Raw genomic sequence first — 16,614 nt, 5'->3', positions numbered from 1 at the left:
GCTGCAGGATAAAAATTTGGAAAAAAAAAAACTCTTCTCACTCTCGTGCAAGTGAATCAGCAAATCGTCTGTTTTTCCTGAGGAAGAGCCTCGAGCATGAAGGCAAGGTTTACTCTGCTTTATTCTCGGGAAAACAGAAGCCTGTAGAAACTAGCTCTTTGTTATCAAGACCAAGAAACAAGGGCAAGAATTAAACTCTCACTCTGAGCTGTGAAAGCGTCCGTGAAAGCGGCTGGAAAGTGGATTTTCAATCATCACTTTATGTATTATAAATAAAGCGATCAGGCTCATGCTTGTAGTTTTGTCCTCAGTTGTAATAAAATCTGTGCAGACATTTCCTCTGAGGGGCAGAAGATGAAAGAGGCAATGCCATTAAAGCCAGAAGCTCAAAGATCTGACTTTGTTGTGAAGTGTGTGTGTGTGTGTGTGTGTGTGTGTGTGTGTGTGTGTGTGTGTGTGTTTTGTATGCCACACAGTGTGATGAGTCAGAGAACTTCTCATATTAAGAGTGTTTGAAGACACAGAATAAAACTAAAGGCGATGCAGCACTGCTCTTACAGACTGTCAAAGAAGTGCCTTTCAGCTCTGGCTGTTCTCGGTCAGGGTCAGAGTTAGTAATCTCACTGAGCGCTGAATATGATTTTAAAAATGGCTGATCATCCTTGTCGAGATGCTTACAAACAGTTTCTGTCTGCAGTAAGCTTTTATTTGGAATGATTGCAATAATAACAAAAGTTTTCTGTTGTTTTTTTGCAGTGAGGGCGTCTTCAAGTGTCCAGAGGACCAGCTGCCATTGGACTATGCCAAGGTACTATTTATTAACGCTCTCACAACACACATTAATTCATTCAGTCGTTTTCTTTTTTTCAGTATGATAGTAAATTGTTTTTATGTTAAACTTTGCTGAACAACATCTTCAGCCATGTAGCTCTGTGAGGCTAACATGCTCACAGTGACAGTGCTAACATGCTGTTTATCATATTCACCATCTTTGTTTAGCACTCTAGCATGTTACATTTGCTAATTAGCACTTAAAAAGGGGGCAACTGAGGCTGATTTGCAGGTCATAAAAAAAGTATTGGATAAATGTTTACCTAATGAAGGCACTAAATAAAATTTAAGAAAATCAACAAAATGATCAACTTATCTCTAGGTTTAAATGAATATATGTTTAAAATTTAATGACAGTTTCATGCAATAATTATAGAGATATTTCACTCAAAACAGCAAATGTTAAAGGGACAACTTACCCCAAAATCAAAAGTACATTTTTATCCTCTTACCTGTAGTGCTATTTATCAGTCTAGATTGTTTTGGTGTGAGTTGCAGAGTGTTGCAGGTATCAGCCGTACAGATATCTGCCTTCTCTCCAGTTAAATGGAGCAAAATGGCACTCGGCTTGTGGTGCTCAAAGTGCTTAAAAAGTACATTTGAAAAACTCAACAGCAATGTCTCTTTCCAGAAGTCATGAACCGATTACTGAGTAAGGAAGAACCAGAAGAAAGCATGCACCCGCTGATGAACGAGAGGCTCGTGCTCACGTCAGCACGAGATGTAAACATTAATGGCGTCCTGCTTGGCTTAGCTGTAGTCCCAGCTAGCTCAGTGGTGCTAAGTAAGCTAGCAGTAGATGCACTCTTCTTTTGGCGTGGTGATACGATTGTCAGGTGTCGTTCAGTAGAAAGAAAATAGTCCCTACATGAAAGTGCTTATAGCATTTCTGAAAAGAGACATTACTTTCAGTTTTTCAAATGTTTTTTTTTTCTTTTTTTTTTTTGCTTTGAGCATCACAAGCCAAGTGCCATCTAGTTCATTAATACTGGAGAAAAGGCAGACATAAAAATATGTATTTTTGAGTTTCTGGTGAACTGTTTCTTTTACCTTATGGTGGCACAAGAGGAAAAGTCAGCAGGATTCATCCTCTAGGGATCACAAATGTCTGTACAAATTTTCATGCCAATCCATGTAATAGTTGTCATGGACTTTGCAATCCCTGTGCTGCTAACATGGCTAAAAATGCTAAAATAATTGAAAACCAGAACAATTTAAAGGTAGAGCACACAAATAAACATGAGGCAAGGCAGCTCTATTTGTATAGCACATTTCACACAACAGGGCAATTCAAAGTGCTTTACAGAGCAATAAAAAATATAACATAGACAGTAAAAAAAACAGAAACAAAAAATTAAACTAGTTGTTAAAATGTAAGAAATGTCTTTTTGATAAGAGTCATTCAAAAGATGTTACAGACAACAAATATTTAACACACAGGTGCTGCAAAATTGTAAATTATCAAGTGCAGCCCGAAAAAAAAGCTAGTCAGAGGGGAGACAGGCAGCTCAGATAGGGACATAAATGTAACCCTGCTACATTAGATCTACTGTGGATATAGTTAGGATGTGAGATGCAACTGTCCAGACTTTAAGGGAAAATATTTTTAGTCAGCTGACTTTGACTTTAAAATAAAAAGTAATTTTATTACATTGGATCATACACTGAAACTGAATTTCAACTGAACTCTTTCTGTCTCTGTTTTTTTAAAGGCGGTTAATCAGATTTTGCCCTGGAGGGGAGGAGGGGGACAGACAGTGACTAACTGTATTCAGATTCAGAGGATGTCTCTCTGTGTCACATGTGATGTCCCCGTTGTAAAGTGAGAGAGTGCAACAAAAGGACTTAAATCTGAACTATGCACGCGAGACTTAAAAACCAAACCAACCAACAGTTAGTGATCGTCCCTGTTTCCGAGCAGCTTTTGGCATCGATTGAAAGAAGGCCGCTGTTTATAATCCCCACATGCGGTTATTTAGCATTAGCCTGAATTAGCCACCGAGCCATTAACCCGGAGCCTCAGCAGTGCAGGTCTGCAAGCTGTGCTGAGAGCGACGAAGGCGCCTGTAATAGCAGGGACTCCCCACGGGAAGGATGTGCTCATAGCACACCTGTCAGACGCTGTTATTTACCAAGGCTTCCAGACGCCTGCAGATTAGCCCGTCCTGGTGGTCTACTGTCAGGGTTATTGTAGTGCTCGCTGCACACTGTCCTTCAGAAAACGTGCACAAACACAACCTCGCTCCAACAGAACAAGAGTGTTGCAGTCATTAAGGGATTCTGCTGTAGTGGTAGTAATAGTGTGGGACTAACAATGGCTAAAGCAGACGGAATAAACCCCCAAGTCGGAGCTCCAAAGAGCTTAACCCCCCTGATCTGCCTGGGACTAAGTTATTAAAAGGTCATTATAGCCGTCTCCCTGCAGATTCCAAGACTGGAACAATGAGAGAGTGTTTCGGTTTGCTTTAGAGCATTTTTTTTCTCTTCGCCTCTCCTGAAGGAATGTGATTATGGCAGCAAAAAAAAAAAAAAATCTGCTTTTACTGTAAAAGTGTAGCGAGTCTAGCATCTGTTTCAATGTTAGATGCATCTGTTTTGAAAGAGCACATTTTTCACGTTGATATGCTTATTTAGTAAGTTTAACACAGCAGTTTGAAACAAAGAGTGACATAAGTGGTTTATCGTAGATCATTCTCTAAACAAACTTTTAATTTGAAGCGATGGCTTCCATGTTTTGGTGCAGAGGCACGAGAGTGCGGTCGTGCTGTTACTGAGCTGTTATTTGTTTAGAGGGCTGTTGTGACATTTTGAGGAAGTGGCTTTTCTTGTTTGACCAGTGCTGTGCTCGTGGGGGGATGGAGATGCAGAGCAGAGCTGTAAATCCTCAGGACAGTGTACTGTAGGGGAGGATTTGGGGTGTTTGGGCAGAAAACTGACTCATCCTCATCGCTCAGTGACCGAGGAAAAATAAATCTTTTCCTCTGCTCTCTGTCGTGCTCTCAAAGGTCCCATAAACCCATAAACTGACTCATTATCAGTGCAGCATCCGTGTCGACTTGCTGCTGCAGTTTCTAACACGATCTCAACAGTTTGGTTTTCTAGAGTGTGCATGTTTGTAGTTCAACATTCGGTTTTGTGCAATATGATGTAGAAACCATCATGGCAGAGAAGACAATTAATACCGACCTCACTTCTTTGCATGCAGCACAAAGCTGCAGTGAAGGAGGAGATGTTTAGCTTAGCTTAGCATCGAGACCAATGTTAGCCTGGCTCTGTCCGAAAGTTAAACATCAAAAAACAGAAATTTAAAACTGAACATTTCTGTTTTTAGGGCAAGTTAAGTATCGGAACCATTTCACGACACATTTCGAACTCGAAAGGCCCTCAGAGAGCTCACACTCTCACCAAGCTGAAACAACCTGTCTCGCAATGTTAATGATAGTAAAACATAATTTGTGCATCCACGCTGTGATTCAGATCTGCTCCAAAATGTGATTGGTTCTTCTTTGGAACCTGCTTTGGAATGCTACACCCTTCCCATAAAGTTTCATGAAAACTGGGCCAGTAGCTTTTCTATAATCTCGCAGACCAACCAGCAAATTGATTCCCCAAAAAAAAAGTTAACTCCTTGGCGGAGGTAAATCTACAAAGCTTAATTTTTATATTTAACATGTAGTTAACTGTGAGCAAAGACGTTGATTTTCTGGATTCAGGTGCAGGCAAAACAACGCATCTTAATGGAGTCCTCTAAATCAAGGTTTGATAAACAGGCATCTCCATGAGTTATGGAAGCTTAATATTTTGACATCCAAATGTGTTTTATCACTGAGACAGAGAGACCTGGATATATTAAGTGCGTAATTAAACAAATTTTCTTTTATTAAGCACAAATATTGACGCTCTCCATGGCTTTTTTTTTTTTTTTTGGCGAGAGTAATAAGAGGTATTACTCTGCAAATAGGCTGGAGGTGAGCAAAGCTTCACCAAAACAGAGCCACGACTTACATTTTTATTAACAAACAACTAAACACAGTTTAGCCTGTTGGCTTATGCACAGAGCAGGTCAGGCACCTTAATCAGGGAAACACTGAAACAATCTGATGTTCACTCACCCGTTCCCATCGTTCACCCTTAGGAAGAGGTGTTACTCTTTAACTTATTTTTTTTTAAATTTGGTATTCATGTACTGTAATTCATCAAAAGAGGGGTTTACTATATTGTTTTTCAGCTGAGCAGTATGAAACTACTGATGTATAAAACTAGTCTATTCATGAGGTAAACCACAAATTATCCTGTTAAAATACTGCTCTGCTGTCCTGTGAAAACCATGTTTCTCAGCAAATGTCAGCTTTTTATGTTTTAATCCCTATGATTTTTAGCTAATCTAATGTGTTTTAATGTGGTCAACACTTCAAAACTTGAGTGAATTGGTTTGACTTCTTTCAAAAACATGTGGAGAAGGTAACTATCAATGCATGGCCCAAAAAAATGGCAAGAAATTAGTAAAAAAGTTACAAGAAAATTACCAGAAAATAAGCACACAAAAAGCAAAGTAAATTTAAAAAACACAAGATAATGAAACAAGACAGTGCAGAAGATTTAAAAAACATATGTATAATTTTTCTGTAACATAATGTCGATTGTATAGGTTATAATGAATAAAAATGCATTTTTCTGGACATTTTTCTAATTCATTTTTAGGTCATTTTCTTTTTCTTTTCTTTACTAATTTCTTGCAATTTTTGCAACATTTCTTGACAAGTTGGTCATTCCCCCATGTTATTGAAAGAATATTGCTCAGGTTTCAAAGGGTTAAATAGCTTGAGTTGTGTCTGGGCACAGCACAAGAGAACTGATGTCGAACCAGGTTTTAAAGGGTTGATTTGGCATAAGGAGAGGGAGAACTTCCCTATCCCATGAAGTAAAACACCTAGTGTAATAGTTTATCTAAAAAAAAAATCAAAGCCACCATACACACTTCTGTTGTATGAAGGTGTGCATATTTCAGTCTTCCAGCATGACTGGCTCCTGTCACTGTTACACTGACCTCGTTCTGTTTATCTCCTTCAGATCTACCCAGATCCAGAGCTGGAGCAGCAGATCCTGGCGCTGCCCATCCGCTGCATCCACAGTGAGGAGGGCTGCCGCTGGACCGGCCAGATGAAGCAGCTGCAGGTGAGAAGCTTCGATTTCCTCTCATCTGTCTCCCATCAACCTTTTTTTTCATCTTGGCTGCGGTCAGTCACTCTGATTTGTGTATTTCCTAATGTGTATGTGTGTGTTGTTGTGTCTCCCTCAGGGCCACTTCTCCACCTGCGCCTTCAATGTGATACCCTGCCCCAACCGCTGCTCCGTCAAGCTGACGCGCCGCGACTTGCCCGACCACCTGCAGCACGACTGCCCCAAGCGCAAAGTCAAGTGCGAGTTCTGTGGCAGCGAGTTCACTGGTGAAGCCTACGAGGTAAACACCGCTTCCAAACCTGTTTTTATTTCTTCTTCTTGTTTCAACACAGTGGAAGGTTGACGTAAACAAGCCACAGTGACGCCACGTAATTTCCATGCCTATTTGAAAGACGTTTTTGTGAAAAGCAGCAGGGGAGGTTGATGCACGTGTGCTGATGTGTTTTCAAATGACACGTGTGTTAGCAGAAGGAAAAGACGCTTTGACTCAGTCTTTCATACTGAAAGTGTTTTTCTGAGTGAGCGGGCTCTCCTCACTAACACCTCTGTCATTTCCACCGCCCCTCCTCTGTTTACTCTGGCCCACATGGTCCCCCTCTGCACACAGTTACAGGGGCATTCATCCACCTTTTGGCTCTCATGTTGGAATTACTCAGTCATGTTTACAACTGTGTAACCTTCAAAACCTTCCAGTACCACCACTGAAAGACTATTTGGATTATTGACTAATGTGCAGATTATTTCCCCAATTTGTTCGATGGTTTGTATAGGCTATAAAATCAGAAAGTTGTAAAGAATGCTCATTTTGGAGCACCTTGGTAGCTGAATCACAACATGCTTGATTCGATGCATCCTTGACACCTTTGTTGCATGTCATACACATCCGTCCTCCATTTCTACCCTGTCCTCTGTCAAATAAAAGCCAAAATGCCAAAAAATAAATAAATATGTCCATTTCAATTTCCCAGAGTGCAGAGTGATGTCTCAAAAAACCCAAAGACATTCAATTCAGTTATATAAAACAAGAGAAAAGCTGCAAGTCCTCACACTTAAGATGATGTAACCAGAGAATTGTTTGCGTTTTTGCAAGAAAAAATGATTGGAAGAATAATAATTAATTTGTTAATTTGCTGTTGATGAAATAATTGACTGGAATAAGTGTTTTAGCTCTGTGCTTAAGTGCCAGTACTCAAGTAATACTCTTTTAAACACTTTCCTTTGTATTGTACATATTAGTAGTATTAGCAACAAAACTGTTTTTTTTTGGGGTTTTTTTTGTCATTTAAAACAGTGAAACTTCTTAAGGTCATATTTTAAAGAGCTGCAGCATAAATACAACAATATGGTCCACAATATAGATCACAGTAATTGTTTAAATGACAACATTGGTACATGACATTTCCTTTGTCACGGACTGTTTGGAGTGATTATTACATCTTCTGAACTCCGGGACTGATATAATTATAAGGAATGAATGCCTCTTTATTTATTTATTTAAAAAGTCATCAGAGTAAATTTACGCCAGTAAAAGAATAAAAACTCAAAATGTTGATAATCTGATTATAGGCGAGCCCCTTAAATCACACAAGTTTTCCTCAAAACAAGATTATAAATCAGTGGCACAGAAAATGTATGGTTTTACAGATTTATTTTGGGTGGTAGTAGCTTTGATGTCCCAATGTTTCCCAGTAAACTTCTCATCATGAGGTTAGTTACTTTATTTTTGCAGATGAGTTTTTTTTGTTTGTAATCATAGATAAGTGCTTTCAGAAACCATAGCTTTCAGAAAAAATGCATATTTTTCTCTGTTAAAATGCAGTTTTGAACCATAAAAACTGCATTTGAGTAAATAGTAATACCAGCTGTATGCAGTGACATTATAACTCTGCTTTAATATGCATATATGTGTATCCTCTCTGTCCCAGAACCACCAGGGTGTGTGTCCTCAGGAGAGTGTTTACTGCGAGAACAAGTGTGGAGCGAGGATGATGCGTCGTCTGTTGTCCCAGCATGGCATGGCTGAGTGTCCCAAACGCACACAGCCCTGCAAGTACTGCGGCAAGGAGTTTGTCTTCGACACAATCCAGGTCAGTTTCACACAACGTTTAGCACCAGAATGTCAAAAGACTGTCTTAATTCTGTCTTTTTATTGAAATTAATTAGACTTATATTTGACATGACTGAGTCAGTGGGGTTTTTTTTGGAGCGGTGGTGGCACAGAGGAAGCCCGCCGTGGCCTTAGGATGCTGCTGGTCATGGTGTCTTTGTCCTTCGCCAGCTTGATGTTACTGTGAGCTGCTGTGCCTCTGTGCACATCTGGCCAGAGGCTGAGCAACTTGTCCCACACACATTTTAGGGCCAAGATGTAGTGACACAAAGACACAAAGTGTTTTACATGTTTATGATGTTTTGTTTTTTATTTAATTGTCCCTAGTCATTTCATTTCAACATAATTTCAGTCAAGTCGGATGAGCTCTTACCTCCTGATATGATATATTATGATACTAATTGACTTTATAATACATTAGCTTTGCACATTGGCAAATAAACACTCCATATGTACCATTTTAGTTTTATTCACCATCTAGCTCATTAGATATAAGGCTGCAACTAATGATAATATTGATTTAGAGCTGCAACAAAAGGTCAATTAATTGATTATTCGATTGTCAGAAAAATAATCTGCAATTGTTTTTTGGCTTTTTATGCCTTTAATTGATAGGAAAGCTGAAGGGAGAAAGGGGGTTAGAGACGGGACAACATGCAGCATAGGGTCAAGGTCGGAATTTAACCCGCAACCACTTTGGCAAGGACACAGCCTTTGTAAATGGGGCTCATGCTCTACCCACTGAGCCACTGGGTGCCCCAATATGCAGCTGTTTTAAGTAATCAAAAAATAGTTTCAGTCATTTTTCAAGCAAAAAGCCCTAAAAACCCCTCTAATATGGAATTATTCTTTTTTTCCCCTGTTTTTTGTTTTTGGAAATTGAATATTTGGGGGTTTTGGAGTGATGGTTGGAGAACCAAGACATTTTAAAACTTTACCTTGGACCCTGGACATTTTATAGACTTGATTGATTGATTAGTCAAGAAAAGATTGTTAAGATAATGAAAACAATTGTTAATCTCTGTCGTGTTTCCATAATTGATAAATCTTTTGATTATTTTCTCAGTGAATAATTATTTCTATAAAACATCAGAAAATAGAGAAAGTTTCCACAACACTAGGGTAATGTAATATAAAAAAATATTAAATTTAAGAAAAAAATAATAATAAAAAGACAAAAACAGCTAAAAAAAAAGCCATATCTACAATAAAATGACAATCAATTATAAAGCTGCTTGCAGATTGATAATCTGTTAATAACTTTATTGTTTCCGCTCTAGTCTTTTTATTACTTTTGTTGCAAGATTTGCTGTGTTATTTGCAACATGTTATTTCTTTGTGACTTCTTCTCTATTTTTGCAGCCTCATTAATAATACCACATGTATTTTTAGAACTTTCAAGGGCATTTTTTCCTGTGCAACCATTAATCTGCAACCCAGCTGTGTGTGCAGTATGTTTTCTTATCACTCATGCTGTCGGTCAGCTTTGCACACATTAACACTGTCCCTGACTCCTCTGCAGAACCACCAGTACCACTGCCCTCGGTTTCCTGTTCAGTGCCCAAACCAGTGCGGCACACCCAACATCGCCCGAGAGGACCTGGCTAACCATGTGAAGGACAATTGCGGCAGCGCACTCGTCCTCTGCCCGTTTAAAGACGCCGGCTGCAAACACAGGGTGAGACTGACCTACAGCATTTATCCTTTAGAGATTATTTCTTCTTTCTGTTAACATTGCTGTCCATAAAAAAACTGCACGGTTTGTTTGTCTTTGTTATTTACATGCGTTTTTATAATATTTCCTTCATATCATTTCTCACTGTGCACAAAGTAATGATCTATCTCTCGAACATACAGTACTGTGCCTATAGGCTCTATTTTAATGAGAGCAACACTTCTATATTCTGACAGTGCATTCTGTCTATTTTTGAAACTGACGTCAATTTGTGAAAATGTGGACACGCTCAAGGAGGAGCGGCAGACGAGCGTCATGCCTACTTTGCTCTGTTAGGAATTACGAGGCATCTGGAGAACTTGATGCATATCATTCACAGATGGAAAGCAAAAACATGTTTTCACAATAGCAGAGTGACCATGAAATATAATAATCCACATCTTTATCTGGTTCCATGTATGGAAGACTCATAAACACAAGTTCATCTGTGGATGCAATATCCAGCTATAAACTGTAAATCAAGGATGTAAACAAATACATCATTCAGATAGTGTACTCTGAACTGAATAAATGAACATAAAACTTTTGCTCAAGTTTTTACAATTATCCATCATGATTTGCCACAAATGTCCCACTGCTTCCTCTAAACGTCACATCATACGCACAAAGCAGCATGACTTCCTATTGTGCTTAAATGCAATCATTTAGCTGATGGGAAATGGGAGCTCATGATGTTGCACAGGTGTTATTTTTATGTCATGATCCAATATTGAAGCCTGGCACAAATTCTGACCCAGCAGTTGTAGTAGTTGAGGAGCTGACAAGGTAGATGCATCATACTGATTTTCTACTGGACCTCCATTATTCACCTTAACTCAAAATTTAAAATAAATATCATGCTTTAGGGCTCAATGCAGTTCCTAATTTTTTTATTTTTTCCTATTTTAAAAACCTCCTCTTCTAATTACACAGAGTTTTAAAGGAAATTCTTATTTTCTTGTGATAAAACATTAAAGAAAACATACTTATTATATTTTATTCAATTTTACCAATGTATGCCTCTAATTCCTGCACACTGAACCTTTAACTATTTTTTTCTTTTGAAGGTTTGGTTCAAATACAAATCCTGCTTTTTTTATTTTAGGTACATAGTTAAAATGTTGTTTCTGATTTGCTGGACATGGAAACTACATTTACATATTAGCAGTACAAACACCCATGGTATAAAACAAGTGAAAATGTTTTGAGACATAAACAGATGGCAGCTTTGTGTTACTTTATATGGTTGTAAATGTGTAAAATCTATATAAATTGCACATGCTTTCTTTTACTCTCTGTGCAGCCGCTTGTGAATGATAAATCTCTCTGCTTTCTCTCTGGCAGTGTCCCAAACTGGCCATCGGTCGTCACCTGGAGGACACCACTAAGTCTCACCTGACTATGATGTGTAACCTGGTGGGGCGTCAGCGGCAGGAGATCCTGGAGCTGCGGAGGGAGATGGAGGAGCTGTCTGTCAGTCACGATGGTGTCCTAATCTGGAAGCTCAACGACTACTCCCGCAAACTCCAGGAGGCCAAGCTCCGAAGCAACCATGAGTTTTTCAGCCCGCCCTTCTACACTCACCGCTATGGCTACAAGCTGCAGGTGTCTGCCTTTTTAAACGGTAACGGCAGCGGCGAGGGCTCCCACCTCTCCGTCTACATCCGTGTGTTGCCCGGAGAGTATGACAGCCTGCTGGAGTGGCCCTTCTCCTACAAGGTGACTTTCTCCATCCTGGACCAGAGCGACCCATCACTTTCCAAACCCCAGCACATCACGGAGACCTTCAACCCCGACCCCAACTGGAAGAACTTCCAGAAGCCCAGCAGCAGCCGCAACTCGCTGGACGAGAGCACCTTGGGCTTCGGTTACCCCAAGTTCATCTCTCACGAGGAGATCAAGAAGAGGAACTACATCCGAGACAACTGCATCTTCATCAAAGCTTCTATAGAGATTCCCCAGAAGATTATGGCTTAAGATCTGACCTTTTTTTTGTTTTCATGAAGGAGGAAGATAGGTTAAAGACTGGGACTGACTCTTAACCTTGACTACTTCTACACACGTACCCTTTAGATACTTTCTGCCCTTACAGCCTCTCCACCACAGAGCTTGAAGCGAGCGAGTCTGTTAGGCTGTGTGAGCTGACTCGGAGGACCTTGATGTATCACAGAGGAGCAAGTGTTTGGTCCACAGAACCATCACTCTCTGGAGTTTCTTTTTATTATTTTTTTTATCTGTTTGCTGACCTTTTATCACAGTCTACAAAAAAAAGCCTTGGAAATCAAACAGTGCCTAGAGAGTTTATCTTAAGTTATATTTTTGTTGTTATTTCCGCAGTACAGATGTTAAAGATTATGGAGAAGATATTTTAAAAAAGGGGTGAAGGGCTTCGCTAAGCCTCTGCACTTAGAGTAAAGAGGAAGATAGAAGCTGGCTGGAGATGTCCCATTTGGGTGATATAAAGAAGTGGGAGCTCAGCAGACTCAAGCTCAAGCCCAACTGCCTTTTGTTTACATGCTCAAACAGTTTACTCTCACTGATCCCTTAACAAACACAGAGCCCTCAGTGAGAGACGGCTCGTGAGGTTTGTGTACACACAAACATCAAATCAATGTTTTCTAGTGAGAAACTTGCAGCTTCAATATAAGTGATTTTTTTGAAGGAACAGTCTTACATTTTGGCTGAATTAAATGACAGGATCAATACCATTCTCATATCTGTGTGTTCAATACAAGGCTGCAGCCAGCGGCGGGTTAGCTTAGCATAGAGACTGGAAACAAGAGTAATAAGCTAGCCTGGCTCCGTCCTAAAGTGAGAAAATCCACCTACCAGCACCTGTAAAGCTCAATCATTAACCTCTTTATATTGTGTTTGTTTTAAAGGTATGATATGTAATATATGAACAGAATTTTATTTTAAAATGTTTAAAATTAACTAACATTATCAACAGAATCTGAAGAAGTAACGGTTTTGACATTATGCATTGTGTTGCAGAGATATCTACCAAATTGAGAATGCTAACCAGCTAGCCTCGGCCCGTCCTGTCTGGTAATATCACTTGTACCTCGACAGGAGATAGCGAGTCATTGTAGAGTCCAGAGAACTGAGAAGCAGAACTGCTAAAAAAAAAAAAAACCTTTAAAAAATCTTTTAAAACAACTAGATACTACCCCAAAATGGTGACTATTCAGTCCAGTGGAATTGCTTGCCTGGCACATAGGCCAAATGCGCAATATGGCAGCAACAGCATGCTACAAAGACGGATACAGTGTAACATGTCAATAACCCCACTATGCCCCAAAGGGTTTAAGCAGTTTAGTCAAATTTTGCAAATTTAGTAGTTGGCTTTTTTTTAATAACTTTGGACTGTACATTTAGATTGTATGAACCAAGTAGTAATAGTACTGTTTTTTGGAGCATGTGTCCAAGCATTCTGTATCGCACCTTTAATCTGTAAATACATCTTCGGACAGAGCCAGGCTAACTACTTAATCCAGCTTCTAGTCTTTATGCTAGTCTAAGCTAACTGGTTTATACGAAAGATCTGAGATTGGTATCAATCTTCTCATGTATAAGAGCAAAAAAGCGAAGAAACAAATTTCCCAAAATGTCAAACTATTCCTTTAACTAAAGTTAAACATGCCTCCCCTAATGCTGAGAACATCCTACATCTTTTGAGCTTTTAAAACAGAAAATGCAAATGTCAAGCTCAACCAAGGCTTTTTTTTAATTTATTTTTTATAAAGTTGACAAGTTTTTTACTCTACAACATTGAAGCTACAGATCAGTCTCCTCTAGTTACTGCTTCCTTTGCAGGAACAGTCTGTGAATCGTTTTAGTCAGTAGTTCGATAAATAGCTTCTGGAGCCTGTACCAAACACACACTTCATAGTGACCCTGTGAGGCTTCGTGTCTATTGTTGAGTCCACCAATAGAAAAAAAAAGCACCTTTCGTCGGTCTTCGGATGAGCAGAGCAGACAAAGAGGCCAGTTGTTGGAGTACACGTGCATTTAATAGTGAAGGACAAGCCATGTGGCCTTTTTATACAGTATGTGTTCGCATGAGGGTTTTAGGGGTGAGCAGGGCAACACAAACACATGCATGCTTCATGTGCTACCACCTGGACCACATTATTGTACTGTAACCTGTATTCTTGAAATCCTCTCCCGTGATGGCTATTTTGTCTCTTTTTTAAGGACCGTTTGAAAATTGACAAATTGTCAGAAAGGGTTTTTTGGGGGGCGGGGGGGTTATATACAGAAAATGTGAACGCTGCCGGTAATATAACCTATAAAGACAGTGAACACTTGGCTGTGAAGTGTATTGTTTTACATAGCCTGGGCATGGGTGGTGCACTGTTGGAAGTTAATGACATGGTCTCTGCAAATATGTGGGTGTCTCGGGACTGACTACACCTTTTGTTACCATGGTCACTGGTGTCTATCTTGAGCTTGGCACACAATGAGGAGCGCTGGGAGGGATGTGTGATACACCTGTTTCCATCACGGAGGGTTGGAGGACTTGGATGATACAGTACGCTCATGATGTATGTGAATACTTGTGTAAAAATACAGAAGCACATTCTGTCTTTTTATTATTCTACATGGAAAAAAAATCCTGATTTCTTGTCATAATACCAGCTGATATTTTACAGTGATTTAAAGAAGTGAGAAGATGAAACTTTTTTGTAAGATTCTGTATTTTTAAAAATACTTAGCTGTTTTATACAAACACTTTTTGTTGGAGAGTCGGGGTTGACTTTGGGAATTTTCAGACCCTTTCGTCTCTTTGGACATTTGGATATTTTGTTTGTACTTGTGGTTTGAGCCTCACATACTCTGTCTGTATTATTTCCTCTTAAAAGTATTTATTTTAAGAAGCCGTCATGTGAGTTTGAACAGATGGCACAAATGTTTTAATATGTTGATTGATGAGTGCTTGTCAATTTCTTAATTGAAATAAAATACCATATATTATAGTTGTTTTAGGTATTTTTGTTTTATACAGTGCAGACTCTGAAGAAACCAAACAATCACTGTTTTTAATTCTCAAAACTTCATCAGATCACTTTAGTTATTTTTTGGGGCTGAAAAAAAAGCTGCTCTAGAAGACACAGCCCATTCTCATTCTGAAGTCGTCAATACTGCCACTTTTGGTGTGCTTCTGATGTTCGATTACGATTACAAAAGCCACCCTTTAAATCCTCATGCTCCACTGCTGTATGGTGTCTGCTGATAACCTGGCCAGACAGAATTGTTCATGGTGTTATTACACGCTGCCAGACAGCCAGACATCACCTTCCACAGTAGCATAATGCGCTGTCTGTGTCAGTTAAATGTGGCCGGATGGAACCTGTTGAGTTGACATGATGCACCCTGGAGGAGCACGAAGGTCACTGTAGGAGGGGAGGGAAGGGAGTTTGATGGATCCAACAAACCCCGGACTTTCATGTGGGAGTCTGGTGTTTTGTTTCCCTTCTGAATGTGATGTTTTATGTCCAGGTCTTACCATGTGCCCTTTTGCCTAATCTGAAATGTCTGTGGCAGCATGTGCTTTTGTTGACTTCCCAGCATTGTTTACCATGTGCTTGTGTTGTCCAAGCATAACAATGTGCAGCATCATGCCACTATATGCATTTATTGAAATGGGCAATTTAATAAGAAACTATAAAAGACAGAAAAAATAAAAAACTCTTTTTTAAAAGATTACGTGAGAATTACTTAAAAAAAAAGTCTGAAAAAAAATCCAGCAAAAACCAACCAACCAAACAAACAAACAAAAAAATTAAATAAAACTAAAGTATTTAAAAAATAATAACACTAACAATTTTAAAATTGTGATTCTGATTATTATGAACATGTTTTTCTGTAGCTTTTTTTTTAAAAATCTAAATCTAATTTCTTGTAATCTGCAAGACATTTCTTATGTTGCTCATTGCTTTTTCTGCCCATGTTTTTGAGATTTAGGAAATCAGTTTGCCTATGGTTCAAATGTTTAAATACTTATGAAAGGTGTCTGAATGCAGCACAAGAAAGGTAATGTCTGTCCAGGTGTCAAAGGGTCACCATAACTGTAGAAACTGTTGTCCACCTGAAGTTTACCACCTGCCTGATTCCAAGAGAATGCAGCATTAGACTGAAAATAATTTGGTATTGGCCCCGAAAAAAAAGTGTTAATGCAGAAATATTTGCTGGTTAATAAACCAACTGACATATAAACTCACTCTGCATAACTGGAAGCTTTATATAGCTACTGTACTGACCACCAAGAAGGTACTAAATGCATTTAAAGTATTAGCATGGATGTTAACACTGCTGAATTATTGATAAAATCTATTATCAGTATTAATTCTTAATTATACTAAAAGGCTATAAAGCTCATCTCAACATTTACATTCAGCTTGGTGATGCAGCCAAGTTGTAACTTTAAAGTGTTGGTGTGCCTCTTAAAAGTCAGTGTCCTCTGAGAGAAACTTTCCTCCTCTCTTGCCTCTCCACTCATTAATATTCAAAACTAGTTGCATGTATCAGACTCTGTTTTTTAGTGCTTCACTATCCGCCCTAATAATCCTCTCAGCTTTCCTCTCATGTGAAAAGTTTGTTCAAAAGGAAGCACTCCTTCTGTTCTGGACATAATATCTACTGTATCCACAGCAGTCAATTGGTTGTATTTCTATTTCAACACCTACTTGCTGATCTAGGTCAGAGGTGAAAGCAGTTTCTTTCCAGTCTTTTTTTTTTTTTTTTTTTCTGCTCGAGATGGATAGAGGTGAAGGAGCAG

The 16,614-nt window shown here is 39.1% G+C and overlaps 1 protein-coding gene across 1 annotated transcript in view; it reads left to right on the top strand.

Annotated features, from left to right (window-relative positions):
• The window catches only part of traf4a (tnf receptor-associated factor 4a), a 48,669-nt gene extending 33,857 nt beyond the window's left edge, over positions 1-14,812 (top strand). The window contains exons 2-7 of the mRNA XM_042487171.2: positions 757-808; positions 5,902-6,006; positions 6,131-6,292; positions 7,938-8,099; positions 9,642-9,797; positions 11,178-14,812. Coding sequence (XP_042343105.1) covers positions 757-808; positions 5,902-6,006; positions 6,131-6,292; positions 7,938-8,099; positions 9,642-9,797; positions 11,178-11,810 — 1,270 coding nt within the window. The 3' untranslated portion in view covers positions 11,811-14,812. The remainder of the gene's footprint in view (positions 1-756; positions 809-5,901; positions 6,007-6,130; positions 6,293-7,937; positions 8,100-9,641; positions 9,798-11,177) is intronic.
• Positions 14,813-16,614: the final 1,802 nt, after the last annotated feature.

This window comes from Plectropomus leopardus, chromosome 6 (genome assembly GCF_026936395.1).
Source record: "Plectropomus leopardus strain MGB_pleo_1.0 chromosome 6, ASM2693639v1, whole genome shotgun sequence".
NCBI classification, from domain to species: domain Eukaryota; kingdom Metazoa; phylum Chordata; class Actinopteri; order Perciformes; family Serranidae; genus Plectropomus; species Plectropomus leopardus.
This window is presented reverse-complemented; position numbering and strand designations above follow the sequence as displayed.